The sequence below is a fragment of the Stenella coeruleoalba genome (genome assembly GCF_951394435.1).
Source record: "Stenella coeruleoalba genome assembly, chromosome: 11".
Taxonomy (NCBI): domain Eukaryota; kingdom Metazoa; phylum Chordata; class Mammalia; order Artiodactyla; family Delphinidae; genus Stenella; species Stenella coeruleoalba.
This window is the reverse complement of record NC_137157.1, coordinates 10,056,036-10,080,901: the sequence shown is the minus strand read 5'-3', so window position 1 is coordinate 10,080,901 and position 24,866 is coordinate 10,056,036. Positions and strand designations below refer to the sequence as shown.

Sequence of the window (24,866 nt, the reverse complement as noted above, 5' to 3'; positions counted from 1 at the left end):
AAGGAAAGCACTGCGAACAGGGCCCGGCCCCGAAACAAGTCACTATAAGGAAAGCACTGCGAACAGGGCCCAGCACCGAAACAAGTCACTATAAGGAAAGCACTGCGAACAGGGCCCGGCACCGTACGACGTTACCTGTGATGATTCACTCCCGTTTCAATCATTGCATCCTTCAGCCAGGCTGAGAGAGCACACTCCCAACGGTCTCTGAGACCCGGGCCAGTCCTGTCTCTGGTAGTTGGCTCTTTTTTTAAAATCTTCTGAGGTCATAGTTTCATTCATCAGTTTCAGATCCAAAGTCTTTTGAGCTGCACCCATGAAGTGCTCGCTCGGGCAGTTGCTACACACCCACGGGCCAAACTGGGCTGGCAACACGCTCACACGCACATCTCCAGAATACGGAATACGAACGAACGCAGCCTGGGAGGGGTTTCGGTTCTTTTATTTAAGATACTCGGAGGAATCTCCACCTTCGCAGAGCTCACTAGCAGCACTTGACCTGAGCACGGTTAATCTGAACTGGCCACTGCTCTCACTTCAGTTGCCTGGGGATGACAGGCCCTCCGGTCTCTGGGGGCTGTTTGTTCTGTGGACTTCTGGGTGGCTGTCTTTTGGGGGAGGCTGACCCACATCAGAGCAGGTCAGCAACCCACAGCCTGGCCCTTCTCCAGAGGAGATTAGAGGGAAAGCGCAGCCAAGGGCTGGGCGCTGCTGCCTGGCTAGGCTTTGGAAAAAGGATCACATGCCCTCACGAGGGGGCAGGGTCCCACCTCTCAGTTCCACGCCCCTTCGATCAACACGGACAAGCTGAGGCCACGCTAGTGGTTCCACATCTGTCCCTGTTCTCCTGGGGTCAAGTTCCCACGAATCTCTCAACAGGAAAGAAAAACCATCCAATCATGTATCTGTCCTTCACTTGGTGTTGGGGGCAGGGGGGGTAGGTGCAGAAATAAAAGAGAACAACAAAGTAATCCAAAATCCTTCAGCAAACACTTACTTAATTCAGCCTTGTAATTAAGTCTTTTTTTTTTTCAACACATACCAGGCCAACTTTTGATCTTTACGGTTTTCTCTCAAACTGAGAACGGATGGGCCAGTGCTCGGTCTCTCTAGCTAGACTCTGTGTCCCTCTAATGAGACCACCTTTTCATCTAGCTAAACCCCACCCAGCCCTAAGCAAACGGGTCCCCTTTGGATGCGGAACCCTCAACAGTCCCGCTAGCCCTTGGGTGCAGGCTGTCTAAACTGAGATCCCTGAACCTGCCCTGACCCCTGGGACCCCTTTGGTAAGAAGCCCAGCTCCAAGGGCAGAAATAGAGACACAGACGTAGAGAACAAACGTATGGACACCAAGGGGGGAAGTGGCGGGGTGGTGGGGGTGGTGGGGGTGGTGGGATGAATTGGGAGATTGGGATTGACATGTATACACTGATGCGTATAAAATGGATAACTAATAAGAACCTGCTGTATAAAAACATAAATAAAATAAAACTCAGAAACAGCAGCCCTGCTCCAGCCCAGTGAGAAATCCTAGCCTGAACTTCATCCATGCCAACGTGTACTAAGTTGGGCGAGTCAGCGTTCCACCCCAGGTGCACACCCCACAGGAGTCCATGTGCGCCACACAGACAAGAACAAGAAACTTCACTGCAGGCCTGTTTATAACAGAAAAAGCCTGGACACAACCCAAATGCCTATCCTCAGAATGAACAGGGACGGCTGAACCTTGAACAACAATGGGTCAGGGGCGCCGGCCCTCAAACATCCACGTATAACTCAGAGTCAGCCCTTCGTATCCGTGGTTCCACACCCTCGGATTCAACCAACCGTGGATCACGTAGCACGGTATGTATCTATTGAAAAAAAGCCACGTGTAAGTGGACCCACACAGTTCAAAGCCGTGCTGGTCAAGGGTCAACTGTATATTTAAACAGCGTGAACTTCCGTGGCACAGGGAGCAAGGACTACTCTACACAACCTGGGTGACTCACGACAGGTTTTCCCGTATGAGACTCTATTTGCAAAAAGGTCAGAAACAGTCAGTAGTGACGAGGTGTGAACAGTGGTTACCTCAGAGGTTCATGACCTGGATGGAGGAGGCCCCAGGGAGCCCCCAGGGAGAGGCTGGGAATGTTCCACAGCTTGATCTGGACAGTGGTTTACACGGGTATTTACAGAGGTAAAAATCCATCGCACTGTACGTCTAGTTGTATACTTTATTGGAGTAGGTTAATAAACATACACTTTCAAGCACCTTCTATGTGCTAAGTCCAAGGGGTATCTCCGGCAAGACTCTAACTGCTTAAGAGCTTACAGTCCAGTGGGGAAGAAAATACACTCAAATAACAATATAAGATTGCCCGTGGCCAGTGGGGCAGTTAATAAGAGTGGGCCAAGGGATCAGTATTACTCATGAGTCAGGGGAAGTGGTAGAATAAGCTGATCAAATGCAGGCGTTTTGGAGGCAGCCAGACCTGTGTCCAAATCTTACTTCTAACTGTGTGACCTGGACGAGATGTTTGCTCTGCTTCTTCATGCTACGGGGGAACCACAGTTGAACCACAGCACTTCATGGGTCCTTGTGAGGATGAGGGAAAGAATGTACACAAAGCCCTGGGGCATAAGACTTGTTATTCCTGTTGCAGGGGGGGCCTGCCCTGTGCCAGGCACCACCGTTCACAGATGTGAAACGGGCCCCGCCCCCCATGGCTCCCGATCCCACCACGAAGAGAGCAGCCCCCATTCACCCACTCGGCAAACATCTAACAAAACAGGGGCTGTGATGTGGCCTTTGCCCTAAAGGAGCCCACAGCCCAGTGGGGAATCAAGACACCTAGGACACAATGTAAAAGGCTTAAGTGCCAATGGAGAGGAACAGATAAAGAAGCAGGGGAGGTCTGAGCTGGGCCTTGAGAGGCAGAGAGGATTTGGGCACGTGGAGACTGCTAGAGAGGGAAAGGCAAGCAGGCAGAGGGAACAGGATGAGCAAAGGCACGGAGGCGGGAAGGCGAGGAGGCACGTGGAGAAAAGAGCGACCAGTCAAGGGTGGCTCAACAACAGGGGACCCAGTAAACAGGGCCTGGGACAGGGTCTTTATTTATGTGTCAGTGGGGAAGCCCCTGAAGGTTTCAGGGGAAATAAGCATATCAGAGCAGGGATTTAGATGACAAGCCAGACAACAGGGAGGCGGTTACATTTCTCCAGGGCTGGGGCCACGGGTCAGATTTCCCGAGATACACCTGGTCCCCTTCCTGAGACCCAAGCTTGCATTCTTGATTAGCTGATGGTCAGGGGCCTGAATGAGGATGGCTGGTCCTTGAGGGGGTAGCCTTGACCTTCCTGCACTGGGCAAGAGGGCGAGGATACATTTCTTATGGTTCTTGTTTATTTAATTGTATTCAGTTTAACTTTTTGAAAAAGTCACATATTCACATGAGTCGGCACTCAAAGCGTACGAAGCGTCTCCAGTGAACAGTCTCCCGGCACCAGCCACCACCCCAGAGACACTGCAGTCACCGACTTCGTGTGAATCCCCAGAGACCCTGAGCACATACATAAGCAAATGCACTTTCTATTTGCCTTCACTTTCACGCAGACGGAAGCACACCAGACACACGTCCTGTACCCGCTACCTTCACAGCAATCTATCTTGGTGACTGTTCTGTACCCGTGCATGGAGTCTCCATCTTATTTTTTATGGCTGCACAGTTGTCCATGGTTTGGATGGACCATAATTTGTCCCTGGCCTCTGCTGATGGACTTTCAGGTTGCTTCCAACCTTTTGCTATTAAAAATGAGGCAGCCATGACTAACCTTGCACACGTGGTAACTCATCTGTAGGATAAATTCCTAGAAGTGCAACTGCTGGGTGAAAGCCTTCAAGGATCTGTAATTTTGAAAATGTTGCTAGAGAGGCAGGATACATCTTAATTGCTCATCCAAAAAATAAGCCTAATTATTGGGGAAAATACTGACAACATGTAGTTCCAAGGATGCCCAGATGAAGACACAGTAGACACAGAGAGAGCACTAGGTCGGGAGATGGCTCTGGACCCAAATCAGCCCCCACTCGCCCAGCGTCCTGGTTCATGGACTCGCATTTCCTCACCTGTGAGTGAAGGGCCAGACCCGCTCAGCCCCTCGGCCGTCCCCAGAACGGACAGGCTCTGGTGCCCTGGTCCCAGGTCAGGGGGAAGTGTGGGAGATGACTGGAGTCACCTCGACACCTGACCCTAATTGGCCTCCCTGGGCAAAGGCGCCATGGGAAGAGCAGGCAGGCCACGGAGCGTGCACCAGAAGCAGGTCTGGAGGGGACAGGTGGGAATGCAGAGCCCGAGACGGCGGGGTGCTTCCAGTCTAGCTATCCTGAACGAGTGACAAGCACCTCTGGCCACTTCCCATGCGTGAGCTGTAGGGACACCACAGCCATGCGAGACACACTCAGGCTCCACGACATTTACTGCTGTGTCCATCACGGACCTGTTAGGTAACAGCCATGGCCACCTAAACCTCACTCATCAAGCGGTGGCTGGCAGAGGATGGAGGAGGGCCTCTGGATACCTAGTGTCCTCCCTGTGAGTGAGGACAGCTGGGTCAATGCAGCGGGCAGGGCAGGGCTTCCTCCCACCCGCACGAATCTGGCTCAACTACTGAGAACTGCAAATGGAAGAAATGGTCTTCCGCCCCCAACCAAGCGGGAGACACCTCCTGGCAAAGCCAAGCCAGCATCTGAGAGGCAGAACCCTCGCCAGCCTTCCCGTTTCCCAGCCCGTGCTCTGCTCCAACAGACTGGACAGCCAGGAACGCCTGTAAATCGAATCATGCTTAAATGCACCGAGGTTATATCGCCATTAACATTTTTCTAACCACTGCCCAGGGCATCAAGCTTTCTTTGTAAAGCAAGTATGTACTGTTTTGCTAAATCTAGATTTTCACATGCCTTATTTGTTTAAAACCTACTGACAAACATGTAGAGATGTACTTCTGTTCCAGGAGGTGAGGCCTTGACGCCAACTGCTCTGGGAGAGCTCCCTCCCTCCACTCCTCCACTCACCTGCCAGTACCTGTGCTCCAGGTGGTCCTGCTACCTGGAAAGCCCTCCCCTGCTTCTCCACCTGCCCACCTCCCCTGTCCATCAGAGCCCCCAGCTCAACTGCCCTTCCCCCAGGGAGCCTGGGCCCCCCGCACACCAGCAGGCAGAGCAGACTGCTGTCTCCTGGGGCCCCCACAGCTTCGACCGGATCCTCTATGAACGCTCTTTCCAAGTCTAAGCAGCAGTTCCACCCGCTGGCCTTCCCAGTGGGAATGCAGGCTCTCTGGGGGCCACGGCTGTGCTGAAGGGGTCACTCAGAGGAGCAAGGGCACACAGGATTCGAAATCAAAAACTGGGTGCTTCCTTCCACAGGATCTTAGGCAAATTCACCCCTCTGAGCCTCAGTCTATCCGTCTACAAAGTAGGCACAATAATTCCAAGGGGCCAGGGCCAGTGGGAGGATTAAATGAGATGATATATGTGAAAAGCAATTTGCAAACTGCAAAGCCCTACACCAATTCCAGTGAGGATTAGTAATATTAGTACTAATCGCAGCAAGATCTTTTTTGACCCACCTCCTAGAGTAATGAGAACAAAAACAAAAATAAACAAATGGGACCTAATGAAACTTAAAAGCTTCTGCACACCAAAAGAAACCATAAACAAGATGAAAAGACAACCCTCAGAATGGGAGAAAAGATTTGCAAACGAAGCAACTGACAAAGGATTAATCTCCAAAATATACAAATGGCTCATGCAGCTCAATACCAAAAAAAACCAAACAACCCAATCAAAAAATGGGCAAAAGACGTAGACATTTCTCTAAAGAAGACATACAGATGGCCAACAAACACATGAAAAAATGCTCAACATCACTAATTATTAGAGAAATGCAAATCAAAACTACAATGAGATATCACCTCACACCGGTCAGAATGGCCATCATCACAAAATCTACAAACAATAAATGCTAGAGAGAGTGTGGAGAAAAGGGAACCCTCATACATTGTTGGTGGGAATGTAAACTGATACAGCCTCTATGGAGAACAGTACAGAGGTTTCTTAAAAACCTAAAAATAGAACTAACATGTGACCCAGCAATCCCACTACTGGGCATATATCCAGAGAAAACCATAATTCAAAACGACATATGCACCCCAATGTTCACTGCAGCACTATTTACAATAGCCAGGACATGGAAGCAACCTAAATGTCCATCAACAGAGGAATGGATAAAGAAGATGTGGTACATATACAATGGAATCTTACTCAGCCATAAAAAGGAACGAAATTGGGTCATTTGTAGAGACGTGGATGGACGGAGAGACTGTCATACAGAGTGAAGTAAGTCAGAAAGAGAAAAACAAATATATATTAATGCATATACGTGGAATCTGAAAAAACTGGTACAGATAATCTTACTTACAAAGCAGAGGACTTCCCTGGTGGCACAGTGGTTAAGAATCCGTTTGCCAATGCAGGGAACACGGGTTCAACCCCTGGTTCGGGAAGATCCCACATGCCTCAGAGCAACTAAGCCTGTGGGCCACAACTACTGAGCCTGTGCTCTAGAGCCCATGCACCACAACTACTGAGCCCATGCTCCTAGAGCCCGGGCTCCACAACAAGAGAAGCCACCGCAATGAGAAGCCCGCGTACTGCAAGGAAGAGTAGCCCCCGCTCGCCGCAACTAGAGAAAGCTCATGTGCAGTAACAAAAACCCAACACAGCCAAAAATAAATTAATTAAAAAATAAATAAATAAAAAGCAGAAATAGAGACACAGACGTAGAGAACAAATGTATGGGTACCAAGGGGGAAGGGGTGGGGTGGAGGGGGATGAATTGGGAGATTAGGATTGACGTATATGCACTACTGATACTATGTATAAAATAGATAACTAATGAGAACCTACTGTATAGCACAGGAAACTCTACTCAATGCTCTGTGGTGACCTAAATGGGAAGGAAATCCAAAAAAGAGGGGATATATGTATACGTACGGCTGATTCACTTTGCTGTACAGTAGAAACTAACACAACATTGTAAAGCGACTACACTCCAATAAAAATTTTTAAAAACTAGATTAAAAACAAAAAAAGAGTAACATTAGTACTAAATAGTATGTTAACATTACTTAATATTAATTTCCTCACACACATCCGTTCACCAACACCTATCATTGTGCCTGCAGGCACCCGAAATGACTGCTGATGGAATCCCCGGTTCTCTGTTCATTCCAGACAGAACAAAAACCACGGCTGCTAGAGATGGAGACCAGGAGCCTCTGCCAGTGGCTACAGCAGCAGCAGCTGTGGGGTTAGTTATTTTTCCCCTGGAGCTTTCCTGTAAGAGATAACCCAGAGGGCTTTGGGAAACAGCCCCACCCAGCAGAGTGGAGGTGTTCAGCCACCTGCCAACAGGACGGGGCCTCCCTGCGAGCATGCTGCCCACAGGGGTTGTAGCAGGAGAAAAATAAAGGCATCAAACTCCACACATTTCTCCCAGGGTGGGGAGGCTGTCTTATCTGAAAATCACTTTCAGGGCGGCAGATGTAGTAACTTCCAGAGGTCTCATTCCACCCGCTTCGTTGAGGTGAGGGCTGGGGACAGCCGTCCTGGGACCACCCATGGCCTGAAGCTACAGGGTCCTCAGATCGTGGCTCCCGAACAAGGATACTGAAGTCTCCAGGGGGATCCCTTCTCTATCCATCTTCACTTGACGGTGAAGACCAGCTCTCCCTCCAAGACAGAAACCAGGCCCTCCTCTTGTGGGCGGGGTGGATTTCAAGGTTTTCTAACCTGGGACCTCATCTGAGTGAGCCCTGTGGCAGCCAGGAGGTGGGCAGAGGAGGATGAATAACCCCACTGGAGGGCAAGTGACTGGCCCAAGGTCATCACCAGGTTCTCTGACTCTGTGCAGTGCCCCACCTGCTCCTCACATCATCGTGCCATCCAGCAAGAAGGGTGGAGACCTCGTCTTTCCTACAGACCTTGAAATAAAGCACCAAGGGGCTCTGTTTTAGAACTTCTCTGATTCTTTCATATCTACGGCTAACTTTCATGTCATGGGTAAACGCTTGCAGCTCGGTGTTATGTGAACAATGAGCTAATGCAGGAATGACGCCTAGAAGGAAAATATGCCCACTCTTCAACAGTGATTATTTCTTGGTTTTAGAAATTTGGGGTGATTTCTATTCTTATCCTCCAATCTTTTCTGGGTTCCAAATTTACTATAATCAACAAGTACTATTTTCAAAAGCAGAGAACCCCATTGTTTTTCACAGGCTGAAACACTGCAAACCTTCCATGAAATACTCATTTTGTTGTGTGTGACCTTTTAAAAACATGGTAGAACTGGAAGTGATTAGTAGGTTAGGAACAAAAGTTTTCTGGGTGGGATCTTCCCTCTCTGGTTTCCGCCCCAGAGGAGAAGGAAAAGGAGGTGACTGTGGGGCTTCCTGCCTCTCAGCCCAGGCCTGAGACCTCCAGACCATTGGACGGAGCCTGTCCTTGAACACACCCAAGGCTGTTTAATGTACCTGTCAGCTCCTGGTATAACTCAGTTCTAATAAACAAGCCTGTTCGGACCTATCACTTCTCAAGAATAATTCCAGCTTTATCCTGTGTGGCAATGATACTAACCCATCCAACTGTTGGTTTGTTAGTCAAAGCGATTTCAGCACCTACTCTGTGCAAGGCATCGTGCCACACGCTGAGCCACCATTAATCCAAGACGGGAAAAACAACCAACCAGACCGAGGCCCCATGTCATCCTTCTAAGTTCTGCCCAAGCATAGGGTTTCAGATGCACTAAAACAGCAGCAAACAGGAATGTGAACAAACGCAGCCTAATTCCAGCACCGCCCCTCCCAGGACTTGGACAAAGCAGGGGCCTAGCACGAGTCCCTGATGAGAACACTGGCAGCTTAGCTGCACTGCATTAAGGTACCTGCACCACATGCCACCCGGCAGAGGTAGACAAAATGGGCAGGAAACGGGAGACAATCCGAAACTGGGGGACCTTCCAAATCTTCTCTCCAGGGCCCCTCACACTTTACTTCTTCCCCTTCCTGTCCTCTTTGAGGCCAAGAAGATCACATTCAATTAACATTTACTGAGGGCCTACTACGTGCTGAGCCCCAATGCCAAACAATTTTGCAGACAAAGGACTCAGACCTTTGCTTTGCACATGCTGTTCCCTCTGCCTGGAACCTGCTTCCTTATACATGGTGACAGCGTAAACGTCACCTGGTCAGAGAGGTGCCTGCCCAGGCGGGAATGCCTCAGTGTTCCCTCAGAGCACCTATGACAACTGGAACGGTTCTCCCCAGCTGGACTCAGCTCCCTGCACTGGCATACAGGCGTGCAACACCTCTTTCTTGAATAAATTAAACAGCCTGTAAGGTAACAATGAAAGCCAGTGTTTACTGAGCACGTACCACGTACAGCCGGATGCTGTGCTGAGCTCCGCGCAGACATCAGAGCGTCACAGCCATATCACGGCTCCACTATTATTACTCCTCTTTTACAAATGAAGGAAGTTGCATCATCTCCCGCTATTCTTTAAGAATGGGAATCAGAACCTGGTAAGCAACTTGTCCAAGGCCACGGAGCTAACAAGAGAGCCGCAGCTCCCAATTCTTCCTCCAGAAGGCTCAACTTACCTCCCTCTCTCCCCGGAGCCCAAAGGGGTGCTTCTTTCTCCTATGCTCCCAGTGACCATTTTTGTCCCCTTCCTGAATTCTCCGCCTCCTCTCCCCAGGCACCCAATTCAGAAGTTTTCCTTGATTCCTCCCCTCACGTCCTACACCCATGGGCTCCCAGAGCCAAAGCTGTGCTTCAGCAGACATCCTGTGCGAAGACCCCTAGTCTTTCAGCCCTGGAGGGAGGGACAAACTGGGGCGCTCAGCTGGTCGCTCAACACCCAGCAAAGCAGGCGGGGAGGGCAGGCATCCCCTCAGTGAACCCACACATCCCCACCCCCCTTTGCCTGTATTTACAGCACTGATGAGCATGGGGGTCTGGAGGATGGAAGATGGGGGAAAAGGAGCGGCCCACCCTGTCCACAGCCACAGTGTGAGAGGTCAGCAAGGACCTGCCAGACCCGGGAGGGCCAGGAAGAACCCGGTTCCAGTTCAGGGGGCCACCCTACCGCCAGCCACGTAGGCCAGGGTAGAGCCAGCATTACAGCAGTGAGCTCCAGAGGCCTGTCCTGAGTCACACAGGGCTGTCGGGACCAGAAGCTGCTGGAAGGATAGAAGCGCAAGGCAGCAGGGACCGAAAAGGATGCCAGTGACCCGAGGGAAAGCAAAGGAGGGAAAGGCCCAGTCTCCTTGGAGTTACCTGCAGGAACGAAGGAAGAAGGAGCCGCGGGCACACTGTCCCGGAACACGCGGCTGAGGCTGTCGCTTCCTTTTGGAAAACTTCAGGGCTCCCTGGTGACCACACCGGGGTCAAGCTCAAACTCCTTAGTGGGGCCTTCAAAGGTCTTCACGCCCTGGGCCCACCATAGCCATGTCTGGGCGAGGTATTTCAGGCCTCCGCACCTCTGCGCAGGGGGGCTTCCTCTGCCTAGAATGCCCTCTCCCTCCACAGGCAGAGCACTCCCCGTCGTCCTTCAAGGTGCAGGAGGTTTCGCTTCTACGATGATGTCGGGCACACCCCAGGGTTAGTGGGGGAAGAGCGTGGGCTCCAAGGTCAGCTCCACAGCCCAGCGCGGCTTTACCCTCCTAGGCTGCCTCCTCTGCAAAACGTGAAGGTAACTGTTCCCACCTCACTGTGGTGGGAGGATGAAACTCAGTCGGTCATGAAAGCACTTTGAACTGTGCCTGGCACACAGTAAGTGCTTAATGAACAGGCTGTTGTTCCTACTGTCCTCCGGCCCCACTAGGGCCCTCTGTTTCCACCACAAGCAGAGCACTCTCTGTCGCATATCTGTTACACGGTGGACAGCCTCAGCCAACCACAGCCTCTTAAAAGACACAACCCACGACTCAGCACGGTGCTGGGCACACAGTAGGTCTTCAGCAAGTGCTCACTGCCTGTGAAGGTCCAGTGGTAGACCCCCCCCAGAGTTCTCCCAGGGCCCAGCAGCTGGCCTTCCACAACTCACACACCAAATCCCCAGTCTCAAGGCCCAGCAGAGTGAGAAGGGTATTCACAGTTACTTGGTTTCAAAACAATAAAGGACCGTACTCTGCCTTCCCACTCCAGGGAATTCACAGGGAGAAATGAGCACAGGAGGGACTGGAAATAGCATGGAGCCCCTCTTGGGGAAGAGAGCTCGACCGGCCCGCCAGAAACCAGGAGCAAAACCTCAAAGGCAGAGGAGGAGAAAACAGCCTCCAGACAGAAGCCCGAGCTCCACAGAACTCGGCCAACACCAGTGAACTAGGACAAGATCACCTGCACCCATTCTGCCCTGAAGCTCTTCTTCCCACCCACTTGGAGGCCTTTAGAAGGGGTTCCTGGGGTAACCCACTACCACATGGGAGCAACTTAAAACACATCCAGGATCCCAGAGGCTGCACAAAGGAGCCAGGTTGCCTGTGGCCAATTCTTGGGGGGAATTGATGGTGACTTCTCCATGCACACTGGCTATGGGGGCCTTGTGTCTGGATTGGGGTCACTGTCTACGTCCATCTCCCCAGCAGACTGGAAGCCCGTAGCGGCCAGGCACCAGGTCCCATTCATCTTTAGACCCCTGTGCCCCTAGCATAGTACCTGGCATGTCGTAGATGCTCAGTAAGTTACAAGGCAGCACACCTGGCAGCAAGAGAGGTCCTGGTTCATGGATGACTCCATCCAGGCCTGCCACATACATGGACAAGGAGTCACGTGCTCCCTCTGGGTCTCAGTTTCCTCATTTGTAAAGAGGGATAACAAACAGTTCTGTCCACACACAGCCTCCGAGAGAATTAAGTGGGGAAGTATACGTGGAAAGCACCAAAGCATCAGACGAATGCTAGTCAGCCTTCCAGTTTCAGCTCAGCTCCCCTCGCCCCCTCCACCCCATGTTGGAACCTTTTCTGCTGGCCACGTTTCCCCTCCCCCAGCACTGAACCCACTCTGCATCCCCTCTATTGTTTTATATTTTTCACATCATTGTGACTACTTGATTCTAAGTTTGATTCCCCGACCGACCTGAGAGGTCCTGGATCCCAGGGGCATCATGTGTTTCTGTTCAAAGCCTAATAAAATGGGCACACAGACCTGACCGCTGGGGCCTTCCCACCCCACGGTCCCAGCTCTGATACACACGGCACCCTCCAGCAAGATGTCCCGATGTGCAGAGCCTAGGGGGCCCACCAAGCACGCTGGAAAGGAAGGGAGATAGGAAGGGATGCTGCACCCACAAGCTGTGCGGGAGTCACACCTCTGAGACCTGCGCCGCCTTTGCAGGTGCGTGAGCTTATTTGCCTGGCTGCCTCCACAGCACAAGGGCCTCCAGGGCACAGATTGCTGCTTCTTTCCTTACATAAAGCACCCAGCAGTCAGATAAATAATACATGCCCTTCTCCTCACACGCAGGTATCAGACGTGCAAACACCTGCTTTGCCCCACAGTGCCCTGGGTGTGGGTGTGTGCGTGTGTGTGGGTGTGTAATGTCTGGCCTTGCACAACCCCAGAGGGGATACGGGTTGGGAACAGATACTCACGCCCACCTCTCAACCCCATCTCCTTGCCTTGGCCTAGAGTCAACTAGCACTAGACCCAAGCAGTGTGCCCAGAGAAGAAATGTCTGGGACGGATGCACACACCCTAAACCAGTCTCTGTGTTCCTTTTCCAAGCACATATCCTTGGAGCCCCAGGTTCCTGCCGGTGCCCCTCCAAACTGCTGACCTGTATGCAACGCGTGTACACCTTCATGCACGCATCCCCAGAGGCCTCGCCAGGCTAGCCACCAGCCCAGGTCACAGCTACCCGCACAGGGCAAGGCCGACTCCCCCACTCACTAGGCTGTGCCAGGCGCCAGCACACCCACCGGGCGCACACCATCCCACTTGCAAAGGGCCTGTCCATCCGCTTCCCCTCTCTCCCGGCCACCCCCACGGGCAGGTCCGATTACACTCCAGGCGCGGGCCCCGCCACGCTGGCGAGGAGGGGGCAGCGCACACCCACGGGCGGCCCGCGACCTCGCAAGGTGGGGAGAGAGCGCAGGGCGAGACGGGCGGGGCCGCAGACGCCCCCTCCCTCCCCGCCAGGCCGGCCACCTTCGTCCGCTCCCCGCCCGGGGACCCGCGGCCAATGCGACCCGCGGGGCGCCCCCCGAGCGGGCCTCTCCAGAACGGGGCAGCCCCGCCGCCCCCGGAAGCCCTCGGCCGACCCCTCGGGGCCTCCAGCTCAGGGCCGGTGGGTAGGGTACCTCAGGAGCCCATGGCGGAGCGTGTGCGGGCGACGCGCGGCAGCCGGACTGTGAGAGCGAGGCAGGCTGACGGCACCGCAGCGCTAGTATCTCGCCGCCGTCGGCTCGTCCCGGGCCCAGCAGAGTGCCGCCGCGGCGCGCCTGCGCACCGAGCGCGCCGCCGGAGAGGGCGGGGCAGCGAGCGCGAGGCTGAGATCACCCTCCCGGCCTTAAAGGAGCCGCCGTCCCAAACCCCAGGTGGTGGGAGCGATCCCGCTCTCCTCCAGCCGATCGTAAACCAGTCATGAGTCGCCTCCCCAACCTCCATCCCACTCCGATCCCTGCCCACCAGTGAGCTTCTTGGGGTGCAGGGACAGAGTCTTGGGCTCCAAGCTCTGTCCCTGGCACTCGCTGGCTTCATGGAGCTTCACCTCTTTTCCTCCATTTGGGCCTGTTTGAAGATGAAACAATATCTAACGGCTATTTGTCGAGTGAAGGATGCATGTGGAATTGTGGAATGAATGCATACTGAGGTGCTGTGTGCAATAACGCGAAATGAAATTGCAAAACAGAGAAAGAGGTTTTTCTTCCCACTCCACCTAGCAGCGCTTCCTTCCTGCCCCACCGAGCTCTAGGTGGCCTAACTAGCAAATTTCTTCAGATATCATTCAAACCGCCTAGCCCATTTCTGTTTGCCAGGTTCACACCCAACTCAGTTTAACTAAAAAACATAAAATCCAATCAAGTTCCGGCTTTGGTGTGTTCAACATCCCCAAATGTATTTCTATCCCCAGCCCAGGCTCCTCCTGTGAACTGTGTACTCACCATCTCATACCCGAGGTTCCAACAGGATCTCAAAGTCAACATGCGCACAACAGAACCATTTCCTCTCAAACGCAGAGACCTGCACTGTCACAGCCTCCCCACCAGAACGGTTAGCAGCTCCATCCTTCCAGCCCCCAGCCTAGAACTCCTGGAATCATCCTTGAATCCCTCCTCTCACCCCTTTACCCACTGGAGCAGGAAATTATGTTGGCTGTACCTGCAAAATATATCTAGACTCTGACCTCTTCCACCCCATCTCTACTGCCACCACCCCATCCACTTTCTGTCCAGGATTATTGCAATATTCTTGTTATGGACTGAATGTTTTTATCCCCTCAAAATTCATATGCTGAAATCCTAACCCCCAATGTGATGGTATTAGGAGCTGGGGCCTTGGGAGGTGATTAGGTCATATGGATGGAGCCTTCATGAATGGTATTAATGCCCTTAAAAAAGAGACCCCAGAGAACTTTCTAGCCTTCTTTCTGCCATGTGAGAATACGGTAAGAAGTTAGCAGTCTATAATCCAGAAGAGGGCCCTCACCAGAATCTATCACGCTAGCAGGCACCCTGATCTCGGACTTCCAGCCTCCAGAACTATGAGAAATAAATGTCTGTTGTTGATTAGCCACCCAATCTATGGTAATTTGTTATAGCAGCCCAAGCTGATCAGGGTTATTGCAACATTTTCCTAACCTGTTTCCCTTTTTCCAGCCCTGCCCTGTGTCCCAGTCTACTTCATTGCAGGAGCCAGAGGGATTCTTTTAAAACCTAAGTCAGAACACCGCACTTCTTTGCCCAAAGCCTGCCATTGGCTGTGCATTTCACTCTGAATAAAAGCCGAAGTCCTTACAAATCCCTGCAGAGCTTTGCTTCATCTAACATTCCATCCACCCAGCAGTGTCTGACCTCATCTCCTCCTCTTGCTTCCCTCCACACTGACCCCTTGCTGTTCCTAGAACAAATGAAGCACGCTTGACCTCAAATCCTTGGCACTGGCTGTTCCCTCTGCTGGGATTGCTGTTCCCTCAGACACCTGAATGCCCCCTCCTTCACTTTCTTCAAGGGGTTGCTCACGTGTTCCCCACTCAGTAAGTCCTGCCCTAACCACCCTAGTAAACTTGCCAAACCCCTTACATGCGGTCCCGATTCCCCCTTTCCATGCTCTAGTTTTTCCCACATCACTTAATTTCTATCGTGACATAGTTTGCCTGTTTTACTGTTTGTCTTCCACCAGTAAAACGTAAGCGCTACAAGGACAAAGATTTTTGTCCTTTTTGTGTCCTGATCTAATCCCAGTACTTAGTACAGGTGTTGGTATAGAGAACATGCTTCAAAACGTTCTGTAGCATGAAGAGTTCTCTAGGAAAAGTCCTTCCCAGCCCCCAGGTAGGAAGTTGCTCAGGGCTTTCCAGCACACAAACAAGGCTTATCATCAATTGCATCATCATCATTTGTTCATGACTTCCCAGCTCTTCCTCCCTGCACCTGAACCACCACCACCACCCCCACCACCACCCCCAGCCCAGGGCAAAGTCCTTGTCTTAATTACCACCATATCTTATGCTTAGCATAGAAACCAGACACGATTTGACATCCAGAGTGGTCAGGCCAAACCACACCCTGACTCAAGTTGTTAGCCCCTGTTCATTAAGGGTGTTCTGAGTCTCAGTTTACAGAGGCCCTAGGCTGACAGGGGCAGGGGCAGGTGGTGGGTATTTTTAGGCTTGGGTTGCCAGAAAGGGGCTCAAAGACAGAAAGTCACCTGGCCTGAGTGACATGGCAGGTCAGCAGCAGGTGGCACTGTGAGCCCTAGTTTGTTGCTCCCTGGCTTTCCTCATCCTCTCCCCAGGCTGTCTAATTTAGAAGTAAAAATTTACCCCTCTGTCACCATCCCACTCCGTGCAAATGCCCATTCACCCTGGCTCAAAGATGCCACTCAGTTCGGCCCCTCTCCCTTCCATGCTGGGGCCACTGTCCTGGTTCAGGTCCCCTTATTTCTGGACAATTATAACAGTTCCCCAACCCACTAGTCACCTTTACCCCTGCTCACTGGCTACTGAAGGAGCCTTTCTCCACCTCCAGCAATCAACTACTCTTCCTTCAAAGGCCAAATCCGATGTCATCTTTTGGTTCTTTCTTGATTCTCACCTCCCTCACTCTCCTCTCCTCCATTCTGGTCTAATTAGTTTCTCCCCAACAAAAAAATCGCAAATAAGCTGAAATTCATCAAAGAATAGTTAAGTAAATTATGGTAGATCCATACGATGGTATATTGTGTAGATACTGAAACAGCCACTTTACACATTTCAAATAATAAGGGGAAATGATTAGGAATAATACTGACTGGAAAAGGTAGTAATAACTAACTTTGCATGATAGCCTGATCTGAACTGTTTACTTCTTTTTTTTTTTTTTTTTTTTTCGGTACGCAGGCCTCTCACTGTTGTGGCCTCTCCCATCGCGGAGCACAGGCTCCGGACAGGCAGGCTCAGCGGCCACGGCTCACGGGCCCAGCCGCTCCGCGGCATGTGGGATCTTCCCGGACCGGGGCACGAACCCGTGTCCCCTGCATCGGCAGGCGGACTCTCAACCACTGCGCCACCAGGGAAGCCCACTGAACTGTTTAAAAAAAACCTGTTTTTTTTTTTAGGCTTAGAAGAAAGATTGGAAGGAAATATAACAAAATGTTAACAGTGGGTTCTCCCAAGTGGCAGAATTATGAATATTGGTTACCTTCTCTCTCTCTCTCCATTATTTAATTTTTGTTTCTCTGTATTTTCCAAAATGTTTGCAAAATCATGCAATCTCTTCAAAATAAGAAAAAAGTTATTTAAAGAAATGGTCTGGGACTTCCCTGGTGGCACAGTGGTTAAGAATCTGCTCGCCAATGAAGGGGACACAGGTTCAATCCCTGGTCCGGGAAGAACCCACATGCCGCGGAGCAACTGAGTCCGTACGCCACAACTACTGAGCCTGCGCTCTAGAGCCTGCGTGCCACAACTACTGAAGCCTGCACACCTAGAGCGCGTGCTCCGCAACTAGAGAAGCCACGACACCGCAAGGAAGAGTAGCCACAGCCTACCGAAACTAGAGAAAGCCCGTGCGCAGCAATGAAGCCCCAACACAGCCAGAAATAAATTTATAAAAAAAAAAAAGAAGAAATGGTGTGTTGTTCCCTTCTGTTTTCTTCTCTCTGTGCATCATAATTCATCTGAATGCATCTGTCTCCCCCACCAGACTAAGGGCCTCTCAAGGGTAATAGGGATCAAGTTGGATTATCTCTGCATCCAAAATCCACTCCTAGCATCTGTAGGGGAGTGCAAAGGAAAGAGCCAGGGCCTCAGCGGTGCTGGTGAAACCATGCACCTCAGATTCGGACTTGAACCCACGTGGCTGGGACTCGAACCTGGCCAAAACCCAGTTTTCCAACTGAGATAACACACCTGGTTTCTCGACTTTATGAAGCTCAGGTTCTTGATGTCTCATGGCAGAAAGAATTCAGTGAGAGATAAAGTGATAGGTAAGAAGTGGATTTATTTAGAGAGAAACGCACTCCACAGGGTGTGGGCCATCTCAGAACGTGAGAAAGGCACCAGGGTATGGGGTTGTCAATTTTTATGGGGGTGGGTAATTTCGTAGGCTAATGATTGGGAGGGGTATTCCAGCTATTTTAGGAAGGGGCGGGGATTTCCAGGAATTGGGCCACCATCCACCTTTGATCTTTACGGCCTGTCTTGGAACTGTCACGGTGCCTGTGGGTGTGTCATTTAGCTTGCTGATGTGATCGAATACTGAGGCTCAAGGTTTAGTGGAAGTGACTTGTCTGCCATAGTGAACTCATTTGGTTCTAATCAGTTTATGTCATGTCCTCAGGCTATGTCATTCTTTCAAAGGTTGTGCCCTGCCCCCCTTCCCTCCAGTTTCACTGGTGCTAGCTAATGAGTGGCCCAGAGCCCAGAGCACTCTGAATCCATTTACCTGCAGTCTCTGCGTCTCCCACGTTTCCCCAAGGATGCTGTGGGAGCCCTGGCCAGGTGTCCTGGAGAGGCAGTGTGGTGTGGAGGGCAGAGCACAGGGCCAGCTCCATTTACTTCCTAGCAGTATGATCTTAGGCTTGTGGCTTTGCCTCTCTGAGGCTCTGTTTCCCCATCAATATGTATGAAAATGTCGACACGGTATTTTGCACGCAGCTGACAGTCATGCTGCAGTCTATAGCATGGGGCTGCTGAAGGCCCAGCTAACTTTTTACCTGAATCAGACCCTTTTGGTTGCAACGGACTAAAATCCAATTCAAACTAAGTTAAACAAAGGAAGGGAATTTAAGGGCTCACTTAATTAGGAAGTGCCAGGCAGAGCTGGATTTGAGGCCTCACACACCGTCATTAGGACACTATTTCTCTCATTCTGTTGGGGTGTGTGTGTGTGTGTGTGTGCGCGTGTGTGCGTGCGTGTGTGTGTGCGTGTGTGTGTGTGTGTCTGTGTGTGTGTGTGTGCGTGTGTGTGTGTGCGTGTCTCGGCCTCATTCCCAAGTAGTCTTTACCCCGCAAAGGCACAGAGAATACGTCTTTCCTAAGAATTCCGAAAGTTCTGTTCCATACTTGCCTCGGATTGGCCCATCTTGGATCTCTTTCCTATCTCTGAGCCAATCACTGTAGCCAGGAACTGCAGTGCTCCAATTGGCCAGACCTAGGTCAATGGCTCCGCCCCTGGAGCCAGTGGGAGGAGTCAGTTCCTACCGAACCAAAAGCACTGAGACGGAGGGTGGGCCCCTTAAGGAAAATGGGATGCCGTGACCAAAAGAACCAAGAAAGAGTGCTGGGGAGGAAAAAACCTCAGATGTTCAGCAGCTCAGGGAGTTTAAGTGGCTCTCCCAGGTCACCCAGAAAGGAAGATCAGGGACAGGCAGAAGTGTAACCTCAACCAGAGCAGAGATGGAGGGAACTACGAGAGCCATCTGGATGGGGTGGCTTTTTGGAAGCCTTTAGCCTGTACTGTGGCCAGACTGCCTGGTTCAGATCCGACTCCACCACTGACAGTCTGTGAGACTTTGGGCAAATCACTAAGCTTCTCTGAGCCTCAGTTTCTTCATCTGTAAAATGGGGTTAATAACCACACCATCATTTCAGGGCTGATGTGAAGATGAAATAACACAAGTAAGGCTGTTAGCAAAGGGCCTGGCATGCTATAAGCACTCAGGAAGTGCTGGGGGGGGGTTTGTTTTTTTGTTTTTTGGCCTCGCCGCATGGCATGTGGGACCTTAGTTCTCTGACCAGGGATCGAACCTGCGCCCCCTGCATTGGAATTGCGGAGTCTTAACCACTGGACCACCAAGGAAGTCCTGGAAGTGCTGTTTTTAATATATATAAACAGTAAGAAGGCCTTTTTTGAAATTCCTGTTTGCAACTGAAAACATAAACAGGCCCAACTGAGATGATTTTGATGAACTTGCCTGAAACTCTGCCATCAGTGAGTCTATCCCCAGCAGCCACTTTGTGTCTGGTGTCCGGGTCTTGCTGCTGCTGTTCCCATCACCTGGAACACATTTCTTCTCACACCCTTTCCTTTCCCTAGTTAATTCCTGCCCCTCCCTCAGGTCCCTGATAAAACGTTGGTTCCCCCGGGTATGTCATTAAGTGGAAAAAAGAAAATATCATACAGAACAGTATTAGGTGTATCATTTATGGAAATATATGTGTGTATGTCTATTTGTGTGTGTGTATGATTTAAAATGCATAGTAGGGGGGACTTCCCTGGTGGTCCAGTGGTTAAGACTCCACGCTCCCAATGCAGGTGGCCTGTGTTTGATCCCTGCTCAGGGAACTAGATCCCGCAAGCCGCAACTAAGACCCAGTGCAGCCAAATAAATAAATAAATAGGGACTTCCCTGGTGGCGCAGTGGTTAAGACTCCACCTGCCAATGCAGGGGACACGGGTTCGATCCCTGGTCCGGGAGGATCCCACATGCCGCGGAGCAACTAAGCCCGTGCGCCACAGCTACTGAGCCTGCACTCTAGAGCCTGTGAGCCACAACTACTGATGCCTGCACGCCTAGAGACCGTGCTCCGCAGCAAGAGAAGCCACCGCAATGAGTAGCATACGCACCACAACAGAATCCCCTGCTCGCTGCAACTAGCGAAAGCCCGCACGCAGCAACGAAGACCCAACGCGGCCAAAAATTAAAAGAAAAATTAATTAAAATAAAAATAAATACTTTTAAAAATAATAAATAAAATGCATAGTAGGGAATTCCCTGGCAGTCCAGTGGTTTGGACTCTGTTCTTTCACTGTGAGGGTGTGGGTTCAATCCCTGGTCGGGGAACTAAGATCCCACAAGCTGTGCAGTGTGGCCAAAAGATTTAAAAAATTAAAAAAGAAATAAAATGCATAGTAATTTTCTGGAATTCATGAGAATGGACCCTCACATGAACAGAGGGCAAACAAGGACTAGGTCTTAGTCATCTTTGTTCAGAACCTGATGCACAGGGTCATCATCTTCATCACAACTACTTTTCATTGAGCAGTTGCTATGTGGCAGGCAATATACTAAGCTCTTCATTATCTCAACAAGCAGCAGTGACGGCCATTTGGCAGATGAGGAAACTGAGGCACAGACCTTGGCATCATTACTTGGCCAAGGTCACACCTGAGCAACCCGGCACACAGGGAGCCCTCGTGAATGTTTGTTAAATGAACCCGGAACCCACAGTAGCCCCCACAGGGAACTGGGAAAATCAGCCAGTGAGAGAAAATGCTTCTGACTTCACAAAGCCTTTCCTCTTAGGGTGGTGATCTTCAGGGCATCAGTGGCCATCAGCAAGCAGAACAAGGTCGTTCCTGGGGACACCGTCTAGGTTGTGTGTGTGTGTGTGTGTGAATCAGGGATGTGGCTGGTGATAATTTACAGGTTGCTGTGAAAAGACCCTGAGTTGCAGACACAGAAAGAAGGAGCTTCCTCTTTCTGCCTGTCAGTCACACACGCACAAACGTGCTCACCTGTACCTCCAACAGAGGTGAGGTGAGTCCCACTTCAAACTCACCTAGCCAAGACAAGCAAAAGAAAACAGGCCAAAGAGAAGGATTTACTGCCAGTTTCCTTGGAATCACTAGGAACTTGTTTCAGCTTCTCTACAAAACCCCAGGTTGCAACCAACTATCCTGAGCACTGCCGTCAGGAAAGGGAGGTCCTCCCACAGGTCAGGGACATGCAGGAGCTGGGGAAGCTCGGTCCAGGGTCTCCTGAGAAAGCCTTTAATAAGAGGGAGGAGAGGGGCTTCCCTGGCGGCGCAGTGGTTGAGAGTCTGCCTGTCGATGCAGGGGACATGGGTTCGCTCCCCGGTCCGGGAAGATCCCACGTGCCGCGGAGCAGCTGGGCCCGTGAGCCATGGCCGCTGAGCCTGCGCGTCCGGAACCTGTGCTCCGCAACGGGAGAGACCACGACAGTGAGAGGCCCACGTACTGCACAGAGAAAAAAAAAAAAAAAAAAAGAGGGAGGAGAGGAGAGGAGGAGCAAGAGGCCTGGTGTCCCAGCCTCAGAGCTGCAGTGACCTGGAGGGCATGACTTCGGAGGGGCTGCATCTTGACCATAGGTGCTTTGAAGATGTTGAGATGAAAGGCTTTGAGAGGCATAATTACCTGAGATGCTATTCTCCCAGGAGCCTGCAGGAGCCCAAGTTACTATCTGCAGAGATCTGTTGTAGAGGTCCCCAGTGGGGCCTTCTTAAACGGGCAGTACCCCAGGACTCGGCCCTCTGCTCCCCTCACCCTGGCTGCTGGCTGGACTGCTCTCCCATCCCATCAGTGTCTCCTGCATGGGTAGCGCAGCCTCAGTGAAGCCAGGCTCCAGATGTGCAGCTTCCTGAACCTCAATAGGCTACGGGACATGGCCTCACATGGGACAGTTGGGAGGACAGGGAGATGCTGTTGGTGCCTCAAGGCTAGGGTGAAAGGAAGGATGGCAGGGAGCAGGCCAGAGGAAGAGGAGGAAGGTGGCTCCGTGTCACCATGGCAACATTTATCCGGCTCGCCAGACCCCTTCTCCCTCACCAATTCACGTGCAGCCAGGAAAGCAGGCCCCAGAGAAGTGTAGCTTGAGCGAGGGTAGATGTTTGGTGATTGGGCAGCTTGAGGTTGGAGCTTGGAATGGGTTTACTCCTTGGAAGGATTAGATGGGTTCCTGCGGGAACCTGTGTTGCAGGCTCTGGGAGAGGATGTGACATGGGGGCTCAGCATTTTGGCTCTAACTATTCCTGTATCTGTTTCTGAAATAGAGTGTGGGTGGGGGAGGGGGAGGCAAGGGAATGAGACGGAACACAGGAGTGGAAGGTTCTAAAGCTACGCTGGAGTGACCCCGCCCCCGACTGGAGCTGACGGCAGTGGTCTGCCCCATCCACTCCTCCATGGGAGGCCCTGGCTTGCGGAGGGAGGGGGAAGGCGTCAAAAGGTAGGTAGGAAAGGAGAGGGGATGCCACCACCTAGGAGGCAGCAGCCGCGGGGCGTGGATGGCTCGTGTTTTACGGGGCGTGGGGGAGCGTGAATGAACCAAGTTCAGAGGAAGCCTAGTCCCTCCTTTTGTCCCAGACCTAGTTCTCCCGGTGTCTCCTCCCCTCCTTCCTCCTCCAAACCTTCTGCCATCCAGTCGTCAATCCCCCTTCTCCAGGGTTCTTTGGCCTCCAAACGAGAGCAGACCTCTTGGAGTCTCAAAACCACCTCCTTCCACGCCTCACCCTCAGCTGCCTCTTCCCCCCACTTCCCACCCACCCCAGTCGAAAGGTCACCTGTTGATTTTTAGAAGAGTGGTCACCTGTGTGTCTGTGAGGGGGAGGCACGGGAAGGGGCATGGGCGAACTTGCTGGGGTATTGACAATCGCCCACATCTGCATCAGGTGGTGATTACGCGGGTATATAGAAACAGGGAAAAAGCTATGGATCCGTGTACACTTAAGATGTGTGCGCTTTTCGTACACGAATTATACTTCAATTTAAAAAAGAGAAAAGAAAAAGGAAAAGAACTAGGGGAAAATGATCAGTAGGAAGCTTGTTTTTTTGGCAGCCTCCCTTTCCTCTGCCCGGTGGCTTTGAGCCCGCTGACCACACCCTCCTCCTTCTTGCCCCGCCCCCAGCCCTGCTCCTCCCTCCCTGGCCGCGCCCCCTTAGTTTCGAGCTGAGAATGCACGTCCCCCATCGGTGTTCTAGCTTTCTATCAGTGGTCCTGCTGTGCTCCCAGGCTCCCAGGCAGGGAACCTCAGAGCCTCCGACTCCCTCTCTCAGCTGGCTAAGCACACCGCGTTCTGAGACGGTTCAGTCATCCTTGCCTTCTGGTTGCCTCCTGCCTGGATTGTGACCATAGCTCCCTAACAACTCTCCCTGTCCCCTTTCTCCATCCTCCAATCTCCCTATCCACTGTTCCCAGATGCACATTCCTCAAGTTCACATCCATGGTGTCCTCTTCTCTAATCAGCGGTCCCCCACAGGGCAGGTGCTGGCGGATGTCCCAGAATCATACTCCTCAAGTTCACATCCATGGTGTCCTCTTCTCTAATCAGCGGTCCCCCACAGGGCAGGTGCTGGCGGATGGAAAGCAGGCCACTGGGATCTGGCCTCTGCCTCTTCCAGCCTTGGCTGCTGTAGATCTTCTTCCCCCTCTGGGCTTGGAAACTCTGTATCAAGCTGGTCCTTTGCACACGCTGTTTCCTTGGTTGGTAATGACTGTCTCCACCTCACCACCTTCCCCAAACCCGGCCGCCACCACCCAGTAAACTCACATTTCAAGGCTCAGGTCAAATATCTTTTTTTAAAAAAAAGAAATTTATTTATTTATTTGGTGGTGCCAGGTCTTAGTTGCAGCAGGACTCCTTTAGTTGTGGCAGGCAGGCTCCTTAGTTGTGGCTCACCGGCTCCTTAGTTGTGGCATGCGAACTCTTAGTTGAGCCATGCACGCGGGATCTAGTTCCCTGAGCAGGGATCAAACCCGGGCCCCCTGCATTGGGAGTGCAGAGTCCTATCCACTGAGCCACCAGGGAAGTCCCAGTTCAAGCATCTTTGAAACACCTTCCTGATGACGTCAGACACATTCCTCCCTCTTTTGTCCCTAGTTCACACTGGGTATCTCACACTGGATCTTGGATTGGGATGAACCACTTGCTAACCTGAGTCTTAACTTTGGCCCCTGGAAGCCAAAGTCACACCTTGTGTTTGAAATGTGTAGTTACCATTACTGAGCACTTAAGAGGTGCCTGACTGTAGTGAAGGTTAAGAGGATGGGACACTGCACCTCAGGCATCATAATACACCAACCTCATAGGATCGTTATGAGCAGAGGGTGGGAAAAGGGCCTGGCACAAGGAGCCTCCTCAGCCCTTACGTGCACCTGTGGTTTTATTTAATCCTATAACCTCTGAAGTAGGTATTGCCACCTCCACTTTACAGAGAAAACCGAGACCCAGACAGTGCCCAAGATCACAGAGAGATGGAGCCAGCCCTCTGGATTCCAACCCTGTGCTCTCCACCCCTCACCCCTGCACTCCACTCCACCTCAGCCCAGCACCTGGCATCCACAAGCCCAGTCAATGTTTGTTGCATGAATAAAAATGATTCACCAAGTGGCATGCTTGCCCCCTCCAGTCTGGGCAAAATTTCTGGGCAATCGTTTGGCAAACTCGATA

The 24,866-nt window shown here is 51.7% G+C and overlaps 1 protein-coding gene across 4 annotated transcripts in view; it reads right to left on the bottom strand.

Annotated features, from left to right (window-relative positions):
- TMEM184B (transmembrane protein 184B) overlaps positions 1 to 24,866 on the bottom strand; it is a 64,795-nt gene that overhangs the window by 35,481 nt on the left and 4,448 nt on the right. The window contains exon 1 of one of the 4 annotated variants that reach the window (XM_079936139.1): positions 13,399 to 13,513. The exons of 1 other annotated variant lie outside the window; for it this stretch is intronic. Coding sequence is in view for 1 of the 3 variants with exons in the window: in XM_079936138.1 (XP_079792264.1) it covers positions 136 to 164 (29 nt within the window). In the remaining 2 variants the exon portion in view is untranslated. Of the gene's footprint in view, positions 1 to 135; positions 238 to 13,398; positions 13,514 to 24,866 lie in introns of those variants that run through there. 2 more of the 4 variants (XM_079936140.1, XM_079936138.1) reach the window with 2 other exon arrangements.